Source organism: Populus nigra, chromosome 12 (genome assembly GCF_951802175.1).
Source record: "Populus nigra chromosome 12, ddPopNigr1.1, whole genome shotgun sequence".
NCBI classification, from domain to species: Eukaryota; Viridiplantae; Streptophyta; class Magnoliopsida; order Malpighiales; family Salicaceae; genus Populus; species Populus nigra.
This window is the reverse complement of record NC_084863.1, coordinates 3,240,034-3,258,670: the sequence shown is the minus strand read 5'-3', so window position 1 is coordinate 3,258,670 and position 18,637 is coordinate 3,240,034. Positions and strand designations below refer to the sequence as shown.

At 33.2% G+C, this 18,637-nt stretch overlaps 1 protein-coding gene across 1 annotated transcript; it reads right to left on the bottom strand.

The window, feature by feature from the left end:
- Positions 1–4,058: 4,058 nt before the first annotated feature.
- LOC133669893 (myosin-11-like) lies at positions 4,059–16,797 on the bottom strand. The gene is made up of 39 exons (XM_062090221.1): positions 16,762–16,797; positions 16,400–16,462; positions 14,864–14,992; positions 14,287–14,430; positions 14,008–14,153; positions 13,769–13,925; positions 13,578–13,636; positions 13,213–13,372; positions 12,963–13,112; positions 12,754–12,890; positions 12,506–12,652; positions 12,324–12,425; positions 12,147–12,204; positions 11,964–12,065; positions 11,748–11,785; positions 11,428–11,554; positions 11,170–11,340; positions 10,879–11,010; positions 10,584–10,693; positions 10,372–10,432; positions 9,964–10,141; positions 9,661–9,866; positions 9,443–9,562; positions 8,722–8,820; positions 8,245–8,466; positions 7,813–7,952; positions 7,538–7,649; positions 7,405–7,449; positions 7,047–7,301; positions 6,789–6,944; positions 6,487–6,693; positions 6,219–6,359; positions 5,756–5,826; positions 5,572–5,671; positions 5,440–5,496; positions 5,275–5,331; positions 5,094–5,174; positions 4,870–4,952; positions 4,059–4,572 (listed from the first exon to the last, which is right to left on the bottom strand). Exons 1-39 carry the CDS (start codon positions 16,795–16,797, stop codon positions 4,449–4,451), a joined length of 4,683 nt encoding a protein of 1,560 aa, XP_061946205.1. The 3' UTR covers positions 4,059–4,448.
- Between the last annotated feature and the right edge of the window lie 1,840 nt (positions 16,798–18,637).

Below are 18,637 nucleotides of genomic sequence, written 5' to 3'. Positions count from 1 at the left end.
CTGCCGAGTTAGGTTTTAAATCTATATTTTTAATATTTTTAAAAAGATTATCTTGATCTGATTATATTAAATCAATCCTTATATAGTTAAAAATTTAATTATAAAAAAACATTAACAATGCCAACATGTTGAGAAAAAAATGCTCCTTCCCACGTCATAGTACAAAGAATTAACAATACTCTAAATGATGTGGTGGGGGAATCACTGTTCCCCCACACACAATGTACTGTGGATTACAACAGTAATCCACAGTGCATTCCTTTTTTTTTTTGTATTTTTTCTCAACTTTTCTCTTTTTTCTGTTTTTTTCCAAAATTATTTTCTTTTTTTTTTCAAATTTCCTATTTTTTCTTGATTTTTTGCATTTATTTTTTTTTCAAATTTTTTTTTGTTGATTTTACTTTTTAAATATTGACCTGGTTAAAAATTTTGCTTTGTAATTTTTTTCTTTAAAACACTATGGATTACTACGGTGTTTTCCCACATAGTTTTTCTATTTTATTTTTTTATTTTTCAAAATTATATTTGTCGATTTTTTTAATATTGAGTTGATTGAGAATTTAGTTTTGTAATTTTTTTCTTTAAAACATTGTTGATTGCTACAGTATTTCTCCGCATGGTTTTTTTTAATAATTTTATCCGAAATTATCTTTTTTATTTTATTTTTTAATATTGAGTTGGTTAAAAATTACAGTTACAATATGTAAGGAAAACACCGTAACTTTCCTCGAAAATTACTGTTGATTGCTATAGTATTTTTTCCCACATGATTTTTTTTTTGTTTTTGTTATGTTTTTTTCTAAAATTGTCTTTGTCAATTTTATTTTTTAAATATTAAACTGGTTAAGAATTGCAATTACAAGTAAATAAAAGTTTTTCCTCACAAAACACTATGGATTGATACAGTTTTTCTTCACATGGATTTTTTCCAGTTTCTTTTGTGTTTTCTTTTTTTATAATATTTTTTTTCAAAATTCTCTTCATCGATTTTATTTTTTCTAATATTGAGTTGTTTAGAATTTAACTTTGTAATAAAACTCAATCATGTGGGGAAAGCATTGTAGCTTTCCTCACAAAACATTGTGGATTGCTACAGTGTCTCTCCGTATGATTTTTTTTCTTATAATTTTTTTCAAATTATCTTTGTCGATTTTATTTTTTTAATATTGAGTTGTTTGAGAATTACAATTACAAGTCATTACAAATAAGGCTAAATCATGTGGGGAAGCACTGTAGCTTCATCATAAAACACTATGAATTGCTATAGTGTTTCCAACATGATTCTTTTTCTATTTTTTTGGTGTTTGTTTTGTTTTTTTTTTCTAAAATTGTCTCTGTCGATTTTTTTTTTAATATTGAGTTGATTAAGAATTTAGTTTTGTAATTTTTTTTCTTTAAAACACTATGAATTGTTGAAGTCTTTTCCCATATGATTTTTTTTCAAAATTATCTTTGTCAATTTTTTTTTTGAATATTGAGTTGGTTAAAAATTATAATTACAATAAAGGTAAATCATATGAAGAAAGCATTGTAGTTTTTCTCACAAAACACTGTGCATTGCTATAATATTTCTCTAAATGGTTTTTTATTTTATTTTATTGGGGAAAACACTATATTTTTCCTCATAAAACATTGTCAATTGCTACAACGTTTTTCCTCATAGGTTTTTTTCCTTCCAAAGTTATCTTTGTTGTTTTTTTAAAATATTAAGTTGGTAGAGAATTTAACTTTGTAATTTTTTTTGCTTTTTATTAATAGAAAAGCTAAATCATGTGGCGAAAGCACTGTATATTTCCTCACAAAACACTGCAGATTGCTACAAATCATTTTGTTCAGTCTCTAAATTTTTGATCACCAACACAACTTTTTTTTCGTCAAGAAATATTTGCTCCATCATACTTTTAGTTTATATTATTTATCTAGCGTTGGTTCACAATTATAACACTATCAAATGCATTTGTTTTATAAGCCCGCAGTACCGCTCGAGCATGTCATCTCGTAAATAGTAAAATACATAAGATTTCATGAAAAGCAAAATTCGATGGTCTTTGGTTTGGCTAAAGAGAAAATACAATTTGTGTGATCTGCTTGTTGAGAAGACAACTAGATTTAGCTTACGATCCTAGAGTCTATCTTATAAATGGACAAACAAATTTCTTAAAATTTGAAATTAAAAAAAATGCAAATTTGAATCCTTAAAAAAATTAACAAAAACCTAAATGGAGTGGTGATATTCTTGTGGTACTGTATCATGTGAAAAGATAACACCGTAATTGCAACAAAGTTTGTTTTTTTTGGTTTTTTAATTTTTTTCTGAATGGATTTTTTTTACTTTTATTCTTTCACACTATATTAATTTAGAGTTAGGATTTGTAATTTGTTTTAATTGGTTTTTATGTCATTATCTTAATGTTGAAAAAACATCGCAATATTAAATTGTTGCTTGATTTTGCAAATTTTGTATTATTTATTATAGCGCTTACAAAAGAATTAAAATTTGAGGGCAAAATTGAGATTGAAAGGACACCTTTTTAACACTTTTTGCCAAAAAAGTTTTGTAAATTCAGTTTTATCCTTCTTCTTTTTTGTTTTTAGTCCCTTTAATTTGTCATTTTTTTTTTGATTTAAAACTTTGTTTTGTTAATTTTCAATCTTGGGATTTGAGAGAGAAGATAGAAACTTGTAGGAAAATAACCAAGGAGAAAGAGTTGATATTTGGCCAAATTTCAGCAACGAAACAAGTCGTTCTTGGTTCTACATATTTTATTTGACGAGATGAGTTTTATTTAGGTGTTTTTTTATTATTTATCTTGCCGGAAAAAAATAGATCAGAGATGAAAGAATTCTTTTCCAACTTGATTTTGTGTTTTTTGACCAATTTAAAAGTGTTTTAAGATGATAAATTTGTATTTTAAGTTTATAAGAATGTTCATTAGATGTTTTTAAGTTAAAATATATTGAAAATTAAATTTTTAAATCCAAAAATCTACAACCTAATTTTCCAACCACTTCTCATATGGTAAAAAACTGAATAAGTAGGAAATGTATAGTTCATTTGTTTTAAAAAAATGATGGATATGTGTCTTTTACTACTTTTATCGAGGAAAAAAACATATTAGGCATGTAAGCCTAGCCTTAAAGGCCCACACGTGTAGCCTTTTCTTTAAATGAGGTAGGTGCATTATGCAACTGAGGCTTAGGCACCTAACTCTTTTTGAATTTTAATTTTTTTTATTTAAATTTAAATTAATCAAAGTAGATCAATTAAAGATATGCATGAGATCTTCGACATATCAAGTATTCAATTTTAATTGAAATTAATTAAAAATATTTTTGTTATATTTCTTAATGATATATCATTCAATTTTTACTTAGTTTTAGAATAAAATCACAATATTTTTTTTTCTAATATTAATTACACTCTTTTTGTTCAACCTTACATAATTTATTTAAATTTTATTTAATTGTTTTTTCTATGCCTATCTATTTTTATTATCATTTAATCAAATAAATAAAAATAAAGTTATTAAACTCAAATGGATTTATAATTTATTTTAAAAGATAAAATATTTTAATATATAGTCATTTGTCAACTTTTTTATTTTGTTTTTAGTTAATATCAACACATTTTTTTTCTTGATTTATCTTATTATATACACGTATTAACTTTTTAATTTACAATTAAAAATTTTTTTTGATGACAAAAAAATGCATTATAAAAACCTGCAAATTTATTTTTTTGCATTAAAAAACTTTTGTTATGATCCGGTCAAATACTAAACGGGAAAGGTATAGAACATCCAAAGACGCAACACAAAAATGCAGTAGCAGGAAACCATAGGCCAGGCGCTATATTTCATGGAAAGCTAGTTACCACCAATTGAAGGATGAAGGTAAAGACAGAATCAGAATGATTATTGACAAGTCTAGAACTTCAGTACCTCCTCCAAAGGTCGTTGGTATACATCTGTTCGGTCAGATGCAGTTGACATCAAAGCATTATGATCATATGAAGTGATCTGTGCGCGCGCGAATAGTGCTGGCGTCTTCTGTGAATATCGCACGAGTTTTAATATTTAGCATAATTTCTTCGAGTATTGCTTCTGCAACAAGGATTAGGGTTTGACAAATGTTATTCAAGAGAAAATTCTTGTAAGCTTTTATTTTTTCTTCCTCGTAAGAAATATCAACTAGTTGTACAACAAATTAAACAGAGAAACGTTGCTAAATTGATATGGGAGCAATGACATCCCTTTTTGCAGCAATGGACTACCTATAGAAAAGAATTTCAAAGGACGTAGTAATGTCTAGCGTAATGGAAAATCTCGCAAAATGAATAACCTCTCAGGAGGGCATCTACAGTTAAGGAGCTTGTGGCTTGAATTTACATCTTTCAGTAAGGGAGACTGATGAATAGAACTCGATCCATTTCTGCAGTGTGATCATATTTAATCACAGCGTGGCAGCAAGAAACTAAAGCCAGAGTTTTCACGAATCAGAGGTGGTGGTTCGATGTCAGCGATGTCAATTTGTTCCATGGACTTTGATAAGTCATCCACTGAAAATGGAATGCTGCAAGCATGAAAATTTTTGTAATAGGTCAGTGACAGCCACAAGTTCAGGTTAAGGAGATGCGCCTCTTCTCGTGGCAAAGAAATATTCCTCATTCCAGATTAACTTCTATTCATTAATATGATGTTTTAGCTACAGGTGGAGAGCACTGGATTCTTGCTGAAAGTTTTCAGCACTCATCCTTTCCAGCTAAAATTCTAGCTGGGTATACAAAAATGTGTATCACAAGTTCAAATAATAAAAGAAAAAGGTTAAATGATGCAGAACATAAAGGAAAAGATAACATTGTTTGCTGACCTTGAATCATCATCCAGCAGGAAAGAATTACTAACTGCATTATTTGAATCTTCTGTCATCAACACCCTCATATTGGATATAACCTGCACGGAAAGCATACACATGGTAAAGCTCAGCTGGATCAGTTTTCATCAAATTAATGTAATACTGCAACGGTTACCAATTTTCCCATGTGACAAAGATGACTCTAACCTAGTGTAGTCATGGTATCGGTAAGAACTTACATCCGTCGACACACTATGTGTGCCATACTTGTCGTCCCAGTACATGGTACTGATTCGGTATAGCTGCTGGATACTTAGAACCTGCATACACAGATTAATTAATTTGGCTATGACATGGTGAAGATGACAGCATAGGAATAAACGACATCCAGGCACTTTAGGATGATAGTTCATCACTCACTGGGCACAAGTCATGGCTTATTTCATCCAATGTTTTCTTTGGCTTTTGATGAATGACCTACATCAGGAAAAAGATCAACTTGAACATGTCATTGTTTCTCCTTCTTCACCATCTTAACATGTAATTGTGGTCTGGTGGAAGCACTCATAAAGAAGGAATACATACCAGAAACCCGATAGCCTGTCTAATATGCTTGAGCTCATCCCAGGCTGAACCCGCATACTGCATTTATATTTTTGAGGTTGGTAAATCTTATATCTTATAGCAACAAAATGCGAGGAAGTGAATTCTAGGTACCTCATCCGTTGCTTTGTAGCACCAATGTTCCAATTCTGCCAACCCAGCTTTAACATATTCACCATTACTAAATGAACAGCATTCTCTTCTTAATAAAAGGCTGCCGAAAAAAAAGTGCCTCGTAAATAACCAAAACTATCGCCACCTTAGAAGAAAAATGAAAATCAGAGCATGGACTGAATACCTGTTGAATAGTTGGACGTTGATGAAGGAAAATATCTGAGTGAACACCTTACGAACTAAAAATGGCGGCACCTAGAAGAAGAATCATATGATAATATTAAGAAGTTCTGAAAATCAACCGTTAAGAAAAAAGGAATTCAGTTAATTGATTACTCAAGTTTTGATGAAGCGAAGTAGAAGGGAAATGGGATGAGTGAGTTCCTGTAGGAAATTTAGAAAGGGAAGTAGAAGTCCTTGAAGCCTTCCTTTATGGAAGAGGATATAAAAGCAGGAAAAAGAAGATGAAAAGTGACCAGTGTTCAGTATTCCTATATTCTCTAAGAGGTCATCCTCCTGTCCTTTCTACCTTGTGTATGGTGGCAACTAGACTAGCAAGAAGACTATTTACTGCCGATCCCTATCATATAAGCGAGGCAGAAAGCAGGGGATTTGATAAATAAGAAAACCAAAGGAAGGACTCTTACATGATTTGACTTCAAAGTGTTTAAGAAGCTTCCAAGGCTCTTCACTATTCCTTGCCAGTGAGCAATCAGGGCTTGCTGGGCGGCAGCATTGGCAACTGAACGTGCCCCCTTCACTAAACTTGCTCTGGATGTTCTTGGTGCCTATGAAAATCATGTTCAAACAAAAAGCTATCTAAGGAATTTTACAGCAAATAATTTAACACATGTTAACAGAAGCATAATTTTATATATATATAACAACGTAGTCTCTGATGCATAGAAAATATACCTGGATGCACAATCCAAGCAAAGGAGAGATTTCTTTCTTTAGATTATCCCGAATCATTCCATAAATTTTTTCTACATATGCTGTAAGCTGCTGCTTGAAAAGCAAAGCTGGATACTTGGCTTCAACTTGCCGCAATGCGTCCACTCCACCATTAATGCCCCCATTGATTAAGGATAGATTGACTCCTTGTGGAGCTCCACGAAAACTCTGAAAGAAAATAACACGGAAGAAACCTGACTTTAGTAAAGAAATGAAATTATCTTGATGGCTTTTGGTGATTTCAATGAGAAACTTGTACATGCCTGTGTCATTCTTCCAAATAGAGTAGCTGATGATGATCGTCGACGTTGTGGAGCCATTCCTGCTGCACCACTTGCTTTCAATGTACGTTGGAGCAGTAAGAGGAGTGTTGAGGCATTGGATAGCCAATAGGCCAAGACATCATTGTTATCCTGGGTCTGATGTTACAATTGAAATAACAGGTGAAAAGGGGTGACTTCTGGTGGGGAAAAAATGGTAATAAATCAAAACAATAATGCATAAGATTTGGCATTCCAAACCTCAATTGCATGGCCTATGGTCTGAATGATCCGATCAAACACACTGGTTCTCTCAACTTCAAACGATCTCCACTGCAAAAGGCACTTGTATATGATACAAGCAGCGATAGGTCTGTTCCCTGAAAATCCCAAGTGTTGTGCAACACAACGAATGAGCAACTCCTGGTTTTCCTGTTGTTTCTCATTTAATGACTTTTGTGGCTTATCATCTACTTCAGAGGGCTCCCTGTGATTCATTGAAGGGCTTTGCATATCCTAATCCATTTAATCAGGTGAACAGAAACAGAAAAGGAGTCAAGAAAAACCATTTCAGGAGCCCAAAAGACTGAAAATGTGTAATTATGTAAGCTATGCTTACCAAACTTGCTCTTGCAGCATCCACTGGAATGTGACTCTCAGCCCTCTGCCAAATATCAGAAAACGGGAAAAGCTCTAACTCCTTCCCATGATAGAAAATGCAAAGTCTAATAAATGACATTATAAAGAATTACCTGCATAATTGATCTGGAGCGTCCTGAGAGGTACTTGTTGGGCGTCATTGACAGAGCCTGTTGCCGCAGGACTTTATTCTCTGACTCTAAGTTGGTAAGTTTCTCTTCTAGCCTAATAATACAAAGGTAAGTCGAATTAATATTTCCATGGTACAGATACTAATTGAACTCTCAAAAGTTTGCAGTCCAGGAGAATACAGTTATCGTATCGGAATATAAGTGGTTGATACAATACTAAATAAAGCAGGCATGAACAAATAATATTGATTTCCTACCTTTGCAAGGATTCCTGGAGTTGTTGAACCTTCTTCTCTGTTTCTTCCAATTTCTTCCGTCTTTCTTCACTAATCTCTTTTACTTCACTGTATTTCTTCTCAGTATCATCAGCTCTTTGTTTCTCAGAATCTAACGTGGTCTTCGGTGCATGAAACCAATGACAAGATTGACTAAATGAGATGATAAATTTTGCAGCTAGTGTACATGCAATAAACCAAAACCTGTGCAAATTCAAAAGTGTTTCTAGTAGTGGATGAACAATAAATATGCACCCATTGACTCAAATGAATCCAAATTGTTGAAAGGGATTTTGCTAAATGATGCATTATTTTCCAAACATGTTTCCTCATTTGGAAATGAAATGACTACCTGATATCACATTTGATTCTACAGAAAAAGGTATTTATTGATTACTAGATTGAACTTCTTACCTTTAGGTTTTCTACTTCTTCTGTTAGAGAATCAATTTTCTTGGTATCTTCAACAAGTACTTGAGTTTCTTTAATTACAGGAGGTGCGTCATCAATAGCCTTCTTTGCAGCCTCCCTTTCCTTGATTATCAATGCATTGGCTTCTTCTATTTTGTTTTTCATTTCTTCCAGTGAATTCTGAAATTTCACCACTTCTTGTGCTTTTGCTTCTTCCAAATCGGTCTGCATGCGTGATGTCAAGCCTTGGCATGAGCATATAATTATCAAACTCCATCAATTAAAAGCAACAATTTCTTCTCATCATAAATTATCTGATAGTATTTGAAGGGTGTTGAGGTCAAATAGTTTCCATTTAGATTCAAAATTGTACTATTCTGCTTGATGTTGTGTTAGTACTGCTTTTCATAGCATGTTGTAAATTCACATATAACCAAGAACGCTCTTGTTGGAAAAATATCATTCTGCAGAACATGTTACCCTTAAACGTTTTTCCAGCTGCAAACGCCATGTGAGTTCCTCTACATGCTTTTCAAGCTTATCTTTGGCTTCTCGTAGTGCACCTGTGTCTCTTGCAGCCTGCAAGAAATCGGAGATGTATGTCAATAATCCTACTTAAAAATCGCAGGCATTAATATGAAACATATTTCGAGCATTTAGCAGGAAAAAAATGCTATTCATATCAAATATATGTTGTGATTATAGCTGTTGGCTTTGTCATGTTTATGAAAGCCCTTAAGGTGTCAATGATGACCTATTGTTCTTGTTAATTCTTATTGAATATCCTCTGTTTCTATTATCAAACTAAACTAGTATAGCTCAGAATTTGATACTTCAATTTGAAGCTCATGTACTAGGACCATGTCTATGGCTTATACCGAAAACTCAAGTGAAACTTTTGGCTATTAATTACCCTTCCTTTACGCACCACCTAAAATTCTGATCAAATTTCCATATCTAGACTTCTCTATATATTGAAGAGCTCGTTTTTTTTTTTCTTTTTTCCAAGTGGTAATAATTTGTTAACCAAGATACTCAGATTATCTTGTGGAGTAAAGCTGATACAGGCACTCTCAGAATTACATTAATTAAATTATGTTATACCCTTAGATCAATGTCTTGCAAACATGAAGTTGACAATTACACATGGAAAAGAAAAACCTTTTAAAACCATATAAATAAAAGATTGCCTGAAACTGACCATTTTGAGCAACCTTAGCTCTCTCCTAGCAACTCTACACCTCCATCCTGTTTGTGTGACAATTGCACTTCTCTGAAGCCTCTTATAGTAGGAAGCAGCTTTATGACAGTGCCATCGGGCCTGCATTTGTCATCCAAGTAAAGAGTAAAATAATTTATTGTTGGAACACCAGAAAGTAGAGAATTAACAAATAAGAGACATATCATCAAGGGTGTAACCTGAATAATGGTTGCAGCTTTAGTTCGCTTCCTAAATCTGAATTCCTTGCGAGCAACCATTGCCCTTAAACCTGTTTGCAAGAGAAGCGCAGATATATGAAGTTTCTTGTAGGCTGTTCTGGCTGCATATCTACATATATGCTTCTGAATTTTTCTAGCAGCTGCCTCCCTCTTTATTCTTTCATAAACTTTGCAAGCCAGTCTTCCTACAAAATCATACAAATTCGTGTAAAAGCATGTCAAATTTTAAAACTGGTTGCGTTTCTAAACAAGGTTAAGCTAGTATATTTTCTAATGAATGACCTCTCCATAGTGATTGCACCACTATGGTAGCCTTCCGCAATGCAATAAACTGTTTGCGAGCATAATGCGTCCGTATCCGTCCCTGGATGGTTTTTGCTGCGTTGTTGAGTACCTCAGCTCTCCTTGCATCCAATTCAGCCATCTGACCAGCTCTCAAGAAAACCTTTGTTTTGCCTATCTGCAAGCCATTCCAGTGCCAATTGAATTAATAGTCTGACTGAGGACTCAATTATTTCGAAACAATATGTGACTGGATGGAGGACTTCCTTTAATTTAAAACATAGACATCGACTGTGAATCATGCATAACACATCTCATTCATGTCGCTTTCACATCAGAAAACAATCTCATAATTATCTCCTACATTATCCGCTATTGGCACAAGAAGCAAAGAAACTTCAGCTTTACCTGGAACCCTTTAAGCCCCTTCTTTTCCAAAATCTTTTTGCAAACAGTCTTTTCATCATAGCTGTTCACAACAAATTTTATATAAATCCACATTTTTCTCAAGTATATTCAGCAAATTCAAGACTAATTCAAAGTGGCCACAACTTCACAGTGAAAGGAGCCACAATTATTAACTACTAAAACAACAGTTTATCCTACAACAGATTACTTACCTTCCTTCCAAAGCCTCTGGGGCAAGAAGTCCAAATCGATTTATGAATTCAAAGAAAGGGCGGCGAGTAGGATATCCAGCCATACTTATTCGAATTGCTTCTAAAACACCCTACATTGACAACCATTAAAATTAAACTAACCAATAAAAACTAGCAAGAATTTGTGAAAACCATCTCAAAACTAAATGTCAGATTGTAATGAGAGTCAGATACCCTTTTTTGCAAAAGACATTGAGAAACAAGTACATTTTGAGAAAACCAGCTCAACAATGAAGAAATGTTAAATTGTACTTACACCGCATCGCAATTGCTGCATGATGTTGATATTCTCAAATACAGCAGGTTTTAGTAGATTGTTTGGCTTTACACATCTAATGTAGTGAGGTTCAGTAGAATTTAATGTATCCATTAGTTGCTGTAGTTGTATCTGCATCATTTTGAATACAGAAAGTTAGTTCTCAATTCTTGAACCACAAGAAAGCATACAATATAGACAAAAGACATAGGGGGTATTTATAGAGATCAACTGTTGTTTATGTAAGAAAAAGGCAACTGCCTTGCTCATTTAGATAACAAATAATTCTACCTTGAAACGGGAACCGATTGAAGAGAACTTTGAAGATTTACTTGTCTCCTCTGGAAGTCGAGGGAACAGGCCTGCTACGAAAGGACATTTGGAACCATTCAACAAATCTTGATGTTCAGGAACCACATAGTCTTTGTTCTTGTCCAAAAAATGGTCCGATTGATACTGGACCTGAAAATACGAGAAACTTAATCTTAATGCAGCAGCAATTCACATCATACAAGTATACACAACTGATGTTTTATCAATATAGCTTACCTCTCCAGCATAATGAGCGATGGTGAAATCTGTGCGAGACAGTTTTGGCTTGATAAAACGCTTGTGAACTTTAAATGTCTGATAAAGCTTATTTGAAAATGTTTCATGCGTTGACTTTGGAAACATGCTGAAAACAAGGCATTGTTAACAAGAATTGAGAAGCCAATTTGATCTTCAACAAGATGCTTAAAGAAAGAAACAACAAGCGGCTGATAATAGATAAGGGGAGAGTTTTAAACAATTATAAGTGGTAAGTACAGTCAGAATTCTTTTCATATAGATGCAAATTATCCTGGAAAGCATAAATTAAAGTAACATACCAAGCTTCATCAAGGAGAGCTATTATACCTCCTGGTTTCTGCAATAACAAAAAAAAGGGTAGTAAATAATTGGAGTGATGGAGTATAAAATGAGCCAAAAACAACTCAAAAATAGTTAGAACAACACTCAAAATTTGCACATACATGCCCCATTAAGATATTTTTTCTAGAATTCAGGTTTAGAAAAAAGAAAAATGTGAATCACAGGGAAAAAACCTTTTCAAGAAGATCCAAGACATCTTGATTATCGACAAACTCAATATAGCTCCAATCAATCTGCTCTTTTGTGTATTCCTCTTGTTCCATTTTGAAGACGTGCTGAAAGTTATCATGAAACCTTCTTCAGTTAAAAGTTCAAAATAACTTTAGCTAAATAGTTAACATGGTCTGCAGCATTACCTGGTTGAAATGCTGCTGCAACTTCTCGTTTGTGAAATTAATGCAGAATTGCTCAAAGCTGCACAGCAGGAATTGTAAAATTGTTATGAAAACTGCCCAAGTAGTTCCTGCGAGATATATATATATATATGTATGTATATATATATATATATGCTTCTATTTTTCATTGCTTCTTACCTATTCGTCTTAAAGCTTTCAAAACCGTAGATGTCAAGGACTCCAATCAGAGATTTTGAGTTAGGATCTTGTCCAATGGAGTTATTAATCTTATCTACTATCCTGTACATAATCTCGCATGGTTATCATCATATGACTCTTCAAGTTATAGATGATATCAATTGAAGACACTAATGTCTTACCAATCAAATAAACGAGAATAAATCGTCTTAGCTAAACCATCCCTGCTAGTCACTGCACTTTGAGGATCAAGACTTCTCTTGATAACCTCCTCAGGGGTGATCATAACACGCTTACATAATGCATCTTCCAGGGCTACAGGATCACACCTGAAATAAATAAAAAATTCAACAGTTACACTTACATGAAAGCAAACGTATCAGATACCATCCATGCTCGTATATGCAAATTTAGAGTTGTAGTGTTGTACATTAGTAGCTCTGCTGTTGTATTGAGATGGAATTTAGCTTGGTCATCTTTAGGAACGGACGAATCAACTTCCTTTCCCTTGGAAAAATCAATATTTCCAATATGAAGGACTGCAGCAACGACTCTGAAAATTGCTTCCTGGGAGAGAGAGAGAGGGTAAGATACTGCTTGACTGGCAGCAGTCAAAAGCATACTTCTTTGAAAGCTTACCTGCTCCTTCGCACTTATTCCAACAATATCCATAGCTCTTCTAGTGGAAAGATAGTCATGGGCATCACTTACACCAGCCAGTTCAAAGCAATTTGTCTGGTTAAGATAGTGGAATGATTTTGGGCTCCCCAACTTGTACTTCTCTACTTCCTGTTAACAAAAGGCTAGAAGTTGTAACATGCTGGCATAATAAGCATTCGCCATTGACTATAAAATCACATTTGGAGCTATCATTTCACCAGAAAGTTACCTCCTGTGGTGCGGCACAAAGAAGGTAAAAACAGTGGTAGTTGCGCTCAGGACTTGAAACTTGGCAAACACGAGATCTCTCTAAAAGGTAAGTTCTGATGGCAGCTCCAGAAATTCTTCCATGCTTGTCAAACTGGATCTCAACAAATTTACCAAAACGGCTGCACCAGTATTAATTTTAGGAACACATCAACGCAAAAACACCAATGAATATAGTTTTGAAACATCTTAATGACATTGTCCATAAAATTATTGGAGGTAGTTCATGGCAGTAAAAATTCAGCCCTTATTGTTGTGGAAGATCCGATGCTAAAGCATGTAACAATTTTATCTGATACCAATTTCATGTCAAGTGAATTATCTCACCTGGAGTTGTTATTTCTAACAGTTTTAGCATTCCCGAACGCTTCAAGTACTGGATTTGACTGCAATCAAATCAGATAATAGAAAGGCCTAGTCAGAATTCATGAGAAATGAAAGGAATGTCACCAAATGGAAGATTAAATGGAATAGTGAAACTTCAAATTTTACAACAAAAGCTGAATTTTCAAACATACTTCAAGAACTTGTTGTTCAACGGTTCGTCCTTCGGTGGCAGCTCGACCTCCTAAAAATGCAAGGTACCTCATAAGCATTTTCGTGGTCTCAGTTTTACCTGCACCACTTTCACCACTGACCAAAATGGAATTGCTTTTCCTTTCATTGATCATTGCCCTGAAGTCAATAAAACTCTTTGTTGAATATATTTTCATTTCTAAAGAAAATGACAAAAGTGAAAAATACGAATAGGAATAACCTGTATGCAACATCAGCAACCGCAAAAACATGAGGACTCAGCTCTCCAAATGGTGCTCCCTTGTATTGTTGCATCATGTGGCCATCATAGAGATGAGGCAGTCTTTGAAATGGATTAATGGCAATAAGAATATTTCCGGTATACGTCTGCAATAGAAACATGGAGGTTTATATTGTTGCACGGACCATCGAGGCTGAAATTAACAGTTTCCTCTTCTTTTTTTGAAAACTTAGAGCAATGCTAGTTATAATATTAACATGAAGGGGAAGGAAAATTTACATAGATCTCATTCAGTTCGTATCTCGTTTTCAAATTCTCCAGAACTCCAGGCTCATGCAAGTAAGAAAGCTTTGTCATGTCATCAACTCCACCAGCAGGAGCTTCCATATCCTTCGGATATATTTTTGATAATTTAGCAGTGACCTTGTATGTAGACAAACAGAAAAGAGAATGTCAGGGAGCAGGAAAAAACCAACATTGAAATGCAATGTGAACATTGTTCTGATTAAGTGATTTTATTATCAAGTTGCTTTAAATTTTTATATTTTTGTATAACCGGTATCTAAATCATAAATAACAGATGAATATTTCAGCAAGATTAGTTTTAATTTTTTGTTTTAGCAACAGAGACATGCATGAACGGTTACCGAGGACACAAGCTGCTAAAAAGAAGAATTTCTTCTCAATTTCAAAACATGTAGAGCTAGTCCATGAAATGCAACTCTAGCATGATTACAGAGGGACAAAGCATCAAAATCCAGGTATAACTATCATTCGACAACCATTAACCACAGGAGCTGTTACTCCATGGGAAGAAATTAAATCAAAACATAAAAAACTAAGGCATTCGATGCACCTTCTTTCCGTTTGAAGTCTCGATCTCCGCATCCTGCCCTGTAATCTTTGATACCTTTCCATCAAGCCAAGCCAACTGAGGGTCTTCAACCCAAACTTCAGAACCTACAATTATATTCTCCGTACTTCCCTGCTGAAGCCGATATTCAAAGCATGAACATATATAAGGTGCAGACTGTAAATATTTAGCTAGAAATACAATATTACTTTCACAATATATGCATATCTGGTTTCACATCCTTAATCAGATGCAAAGAAATCAAATAAACAGAAACTTAACCTTTAAGCCCCCATCATAGCACAAGGGATGTTAAGATATTCGACAATGTAGCTTAGCTATACTTTATAAAACTGGATGAGAGATTTCAACAGATAAAAGAAAGAATCTGCTCGAATTTTCCTATTAAAAGCATAATATCTTCTTCTTCTTCTCTGTCTCCGAAGTCTTTGTAACGCCAATGCTCTAATGTTTGTCTCTTATCTCTCTCAAACCTAAGAGGTGTAAATGACCCTTACTTTTCATTGATTCAGTTGCTATCTGAAACTTGTTTAGGATCAAGGAAGAAGAAAAGGAAGTGGTGATAAATGTTCAGCTTCGCTAACACCTCAACAGTATATTCTCTCTTCCAGCGTTCTTCTTCTCTTCTTCATGAAAGATAGATGATGAGTAGTTAACTGGATTGCTATTTAACGTTGCAAGCCCTGTGGAAAGCTACATCAATTCCTCGGAGCAATCTAACAGCTTCAATACCACCACATTGTTGCTAGATCAAATCGACAATACTAAGTTCAAAGTTTACATACCAAAGTAAGTTCAATCCATTCCCAACGAAACAATGGGAGGCAATCCATTAGAAAGCATGAAAACCTATCGAACAGCATCCTTCTTCACAAACTTTTTCCATCTTACAACACTATCAAGCCTCCCATCAGAATATTGCACATCACTACTACAAAACTACATCCCCGTATGGTCATATCTCTGTGAAAGTATTTTGCAAGCTGCTCAACCTTGTGTGGATAGATCTACAGATAGAAACTAATGGCCGAGTTATGTTCCCTTGAATCTGATTCATATTCTGATTTATTCTTACATCACATCATAACCCCATATATCTAGTATCTTTCCAGGAATCACCAAACTATTTAACGTAGTCATTATTTTCTTCATAATCATCAGCCCAATGTCTTTATAAGCAGCCAAGTCTAACTAATTGTTTCTTTTTTCCTTCAATAGAACACACTCAAGGCACACAGATTCAAACCTTATCAATGCCATACCATTTACTCTTCCCTTAAAAATGGGATTCATTTCATACAAAGACATGGTATCATCACATGAAAAAAAAAAAAAACCAATAACAAGAAATCAATTTGTAGCCTATACCAAAAAAGAAGAAGAAGAAGAAGTTAGTAAAATATATATCCACGCACCATTTTGAAGCTATTTAAATTCAAGGTTGGACTAAGCAAGCTCCATCTTCATAAAATGTAAGGATCCAACCATTCAACTTTCTCTTGGCTCTCAAGATTCTACCTTGTTGATCATATCAAATCCATAAGTAGAGCAATGACCATATAGGAACCTCCATTCATGACACTTTCGATACAAACATGAATCAAGCTCAAAATTTCACAGAAACTAGATCAACTTAGATTTCTTTTTTAAAAACAAAACGACTCCAATTCCAATTATGGGTAAAAAATAGATATAAAAGATTCGATATTCAAAGAAAATGAAGAATTTTTTTTATATCTGTTTCTTAGTATAGAAAAGGGGAAAAGAAAGGATAGAGAGTGAAGGGGGAGAGGGGAAGACAATAGGTGAGACAGTCTTCAAGAGGACCTTTGAGTTCGGTTTGGTTTCCTATGGTTTCGCGCCAATTCGTGGCTACTAACCACCTCTTCTCTCTCTCTCGACGAAAATGTCTCCATCTGTATGCTATGACTGACGGTACCATGTTATGCTGCATCTCTTCTTAATGGCCGTTTGATTTTAATCCATGATCACAACATTTCAAGCAGTCCATGAAAGGGTTTTCCTTTGAATATGATGAGAAGGAAGGAACTTTGTCATCATTTATCATGTTAATGAAATGGAAATTTAATTTCTGGTTTTATTGTTAGACAGTGTTGTTGGTTTATTTGGAATATTAAAATAAATATTCTCAAGAATCTTGATAATTTAAATCGAGGGGAAATTATTTCTTAAGGCAAAACTCTCATTTCATTATAATTTATTTTTATAGAAACATGTATTTTTCTTAATTATTAGTATTGTATCATTTTAAACACAAACTTGTCATAATCTAAAAGGAAAGTTTCAAACAAGAATAAAAGAATCTTGTTCTTATAATTTTCATGTGGTTATATGAAAAAATAAAATAAAATAATTAATAGAAACTATACCAAAATTAACAATATCATTTAAAAAATATTTCACAAACGAATTTTGGGATAGAAATGAAATTACTAATTTTAAAAAAAATCTTTTAATTTTTTTTAAATACATGTTTATGAGTGTAGGTCACCCCGTATACCAGGCCTCTAAAAAGAAATTAAATCTGAAGATTGTGGACCTAGAAGGCCATCAAAAGCACCTCACATTTTTCTTTTTTAAAATTGTGTGGATGACATGTAGTCCATTCAATATTAAAAAAACATGCATAAAAAAAATAAACAAATTAAAGAAAAGGAATCTGCAGTGGTTGATGATTAGGAAAAGGGGAAAAAAAAGGACTTGAAAGGTAAGTTAAAATGGAGAAATTTCAGAGTATTGAATGAGTAGCCTTTCATGGTAATATATATATATATATATATATATATATATATATATATATATATAGAGAGAGAGAGAGAGAGAGAGAGATGAAAAAAATTAAATTGAAACAATAAAAATAATTTTATCTAGATATAAAGATATTTTTTTCTTTTTTTATATTTTTTATTTTTATAAAGCAAGGATTAATAATTATTTATTTACTATTGTAAATTTTCCCTTGAGAGTTGAGAAAGGTGATGATATGGTAGGCTTTTACTACCTGACCATTTATATTGTTTATAAATTAAAAGGCACAACTTGTTTTTTTTTTTAATTTCTAGTACTGCTTAATAAGTATATAGTGCTATTTTTTTTTCCTAAAAAAATTTAATTGGATAAGGTTAAATTTATATAAAAATTAAATTAAGTCAAATAATAAGAGATGAAATTGAAAAATAAAAAAAAATAACAATAAAAAGATAGAAAATCAAATTTGATTAAATACTAAATATGATAAGATGTTAAGGAATTAAAAAAAGCATTCAAAGCAAATAAAGAATAATTAAAAAAATAAGGATCATAATTGAAATAAAAAAATGTACAATAATCTTTAATTTTGACTAAGCTAGCATATTTTTCAAGTGGGAGAGAGAGAAAATAACGACGATAAAAAAAAAAATTCAATCATTGCGACACACTTTATATGCATCACCTCGTTAGATGTGCCTCCATGTGATACATTGGCAAACACAGCGGTTGATTATTTTTTGTTGATGGCCGGCACCACATGCGCTTTCATTCAAAAAGCGCGAACGCCTCCCACATACTAGCACGGATGCTATGCATACCACCAACTTTTTTATATTTAATTTATCAAAAGATCTAAGTGTTCATGATATTACATAATATTAATGAAAAAATCATAAATAAACCAAAAATCCTTTTGATCTAAGCGATAGATTTCTTGCTTCTAAGGGTATCTAAATAATTACACTATACTAACAAAGATAAAAA

Excerpts from the sequence above, each read along its gene's own strand:
- LOC133669893 (XM_062090221.1), bottom strand. The coding sequence starts at position 16,797 with ATGGAGACATTTTCGTCGAGAGAGAGAGAAGAGGTG. Across the intron at positions 11,011-11,169 it reads CAATCGGTTCCCGTTTCAAG|ATACAACTACAGCAACTAAT; the intron begins GTAGAATTATTT and ends AAAATGATGCAG. Across the intron at positions 9,563-9,660 it reads AAGCTGCAACCATTATTCAG|GCCCGATGGCACTGTCATAA; the intron begins GTTACACCCTTG and ends TGACAAATGCAG.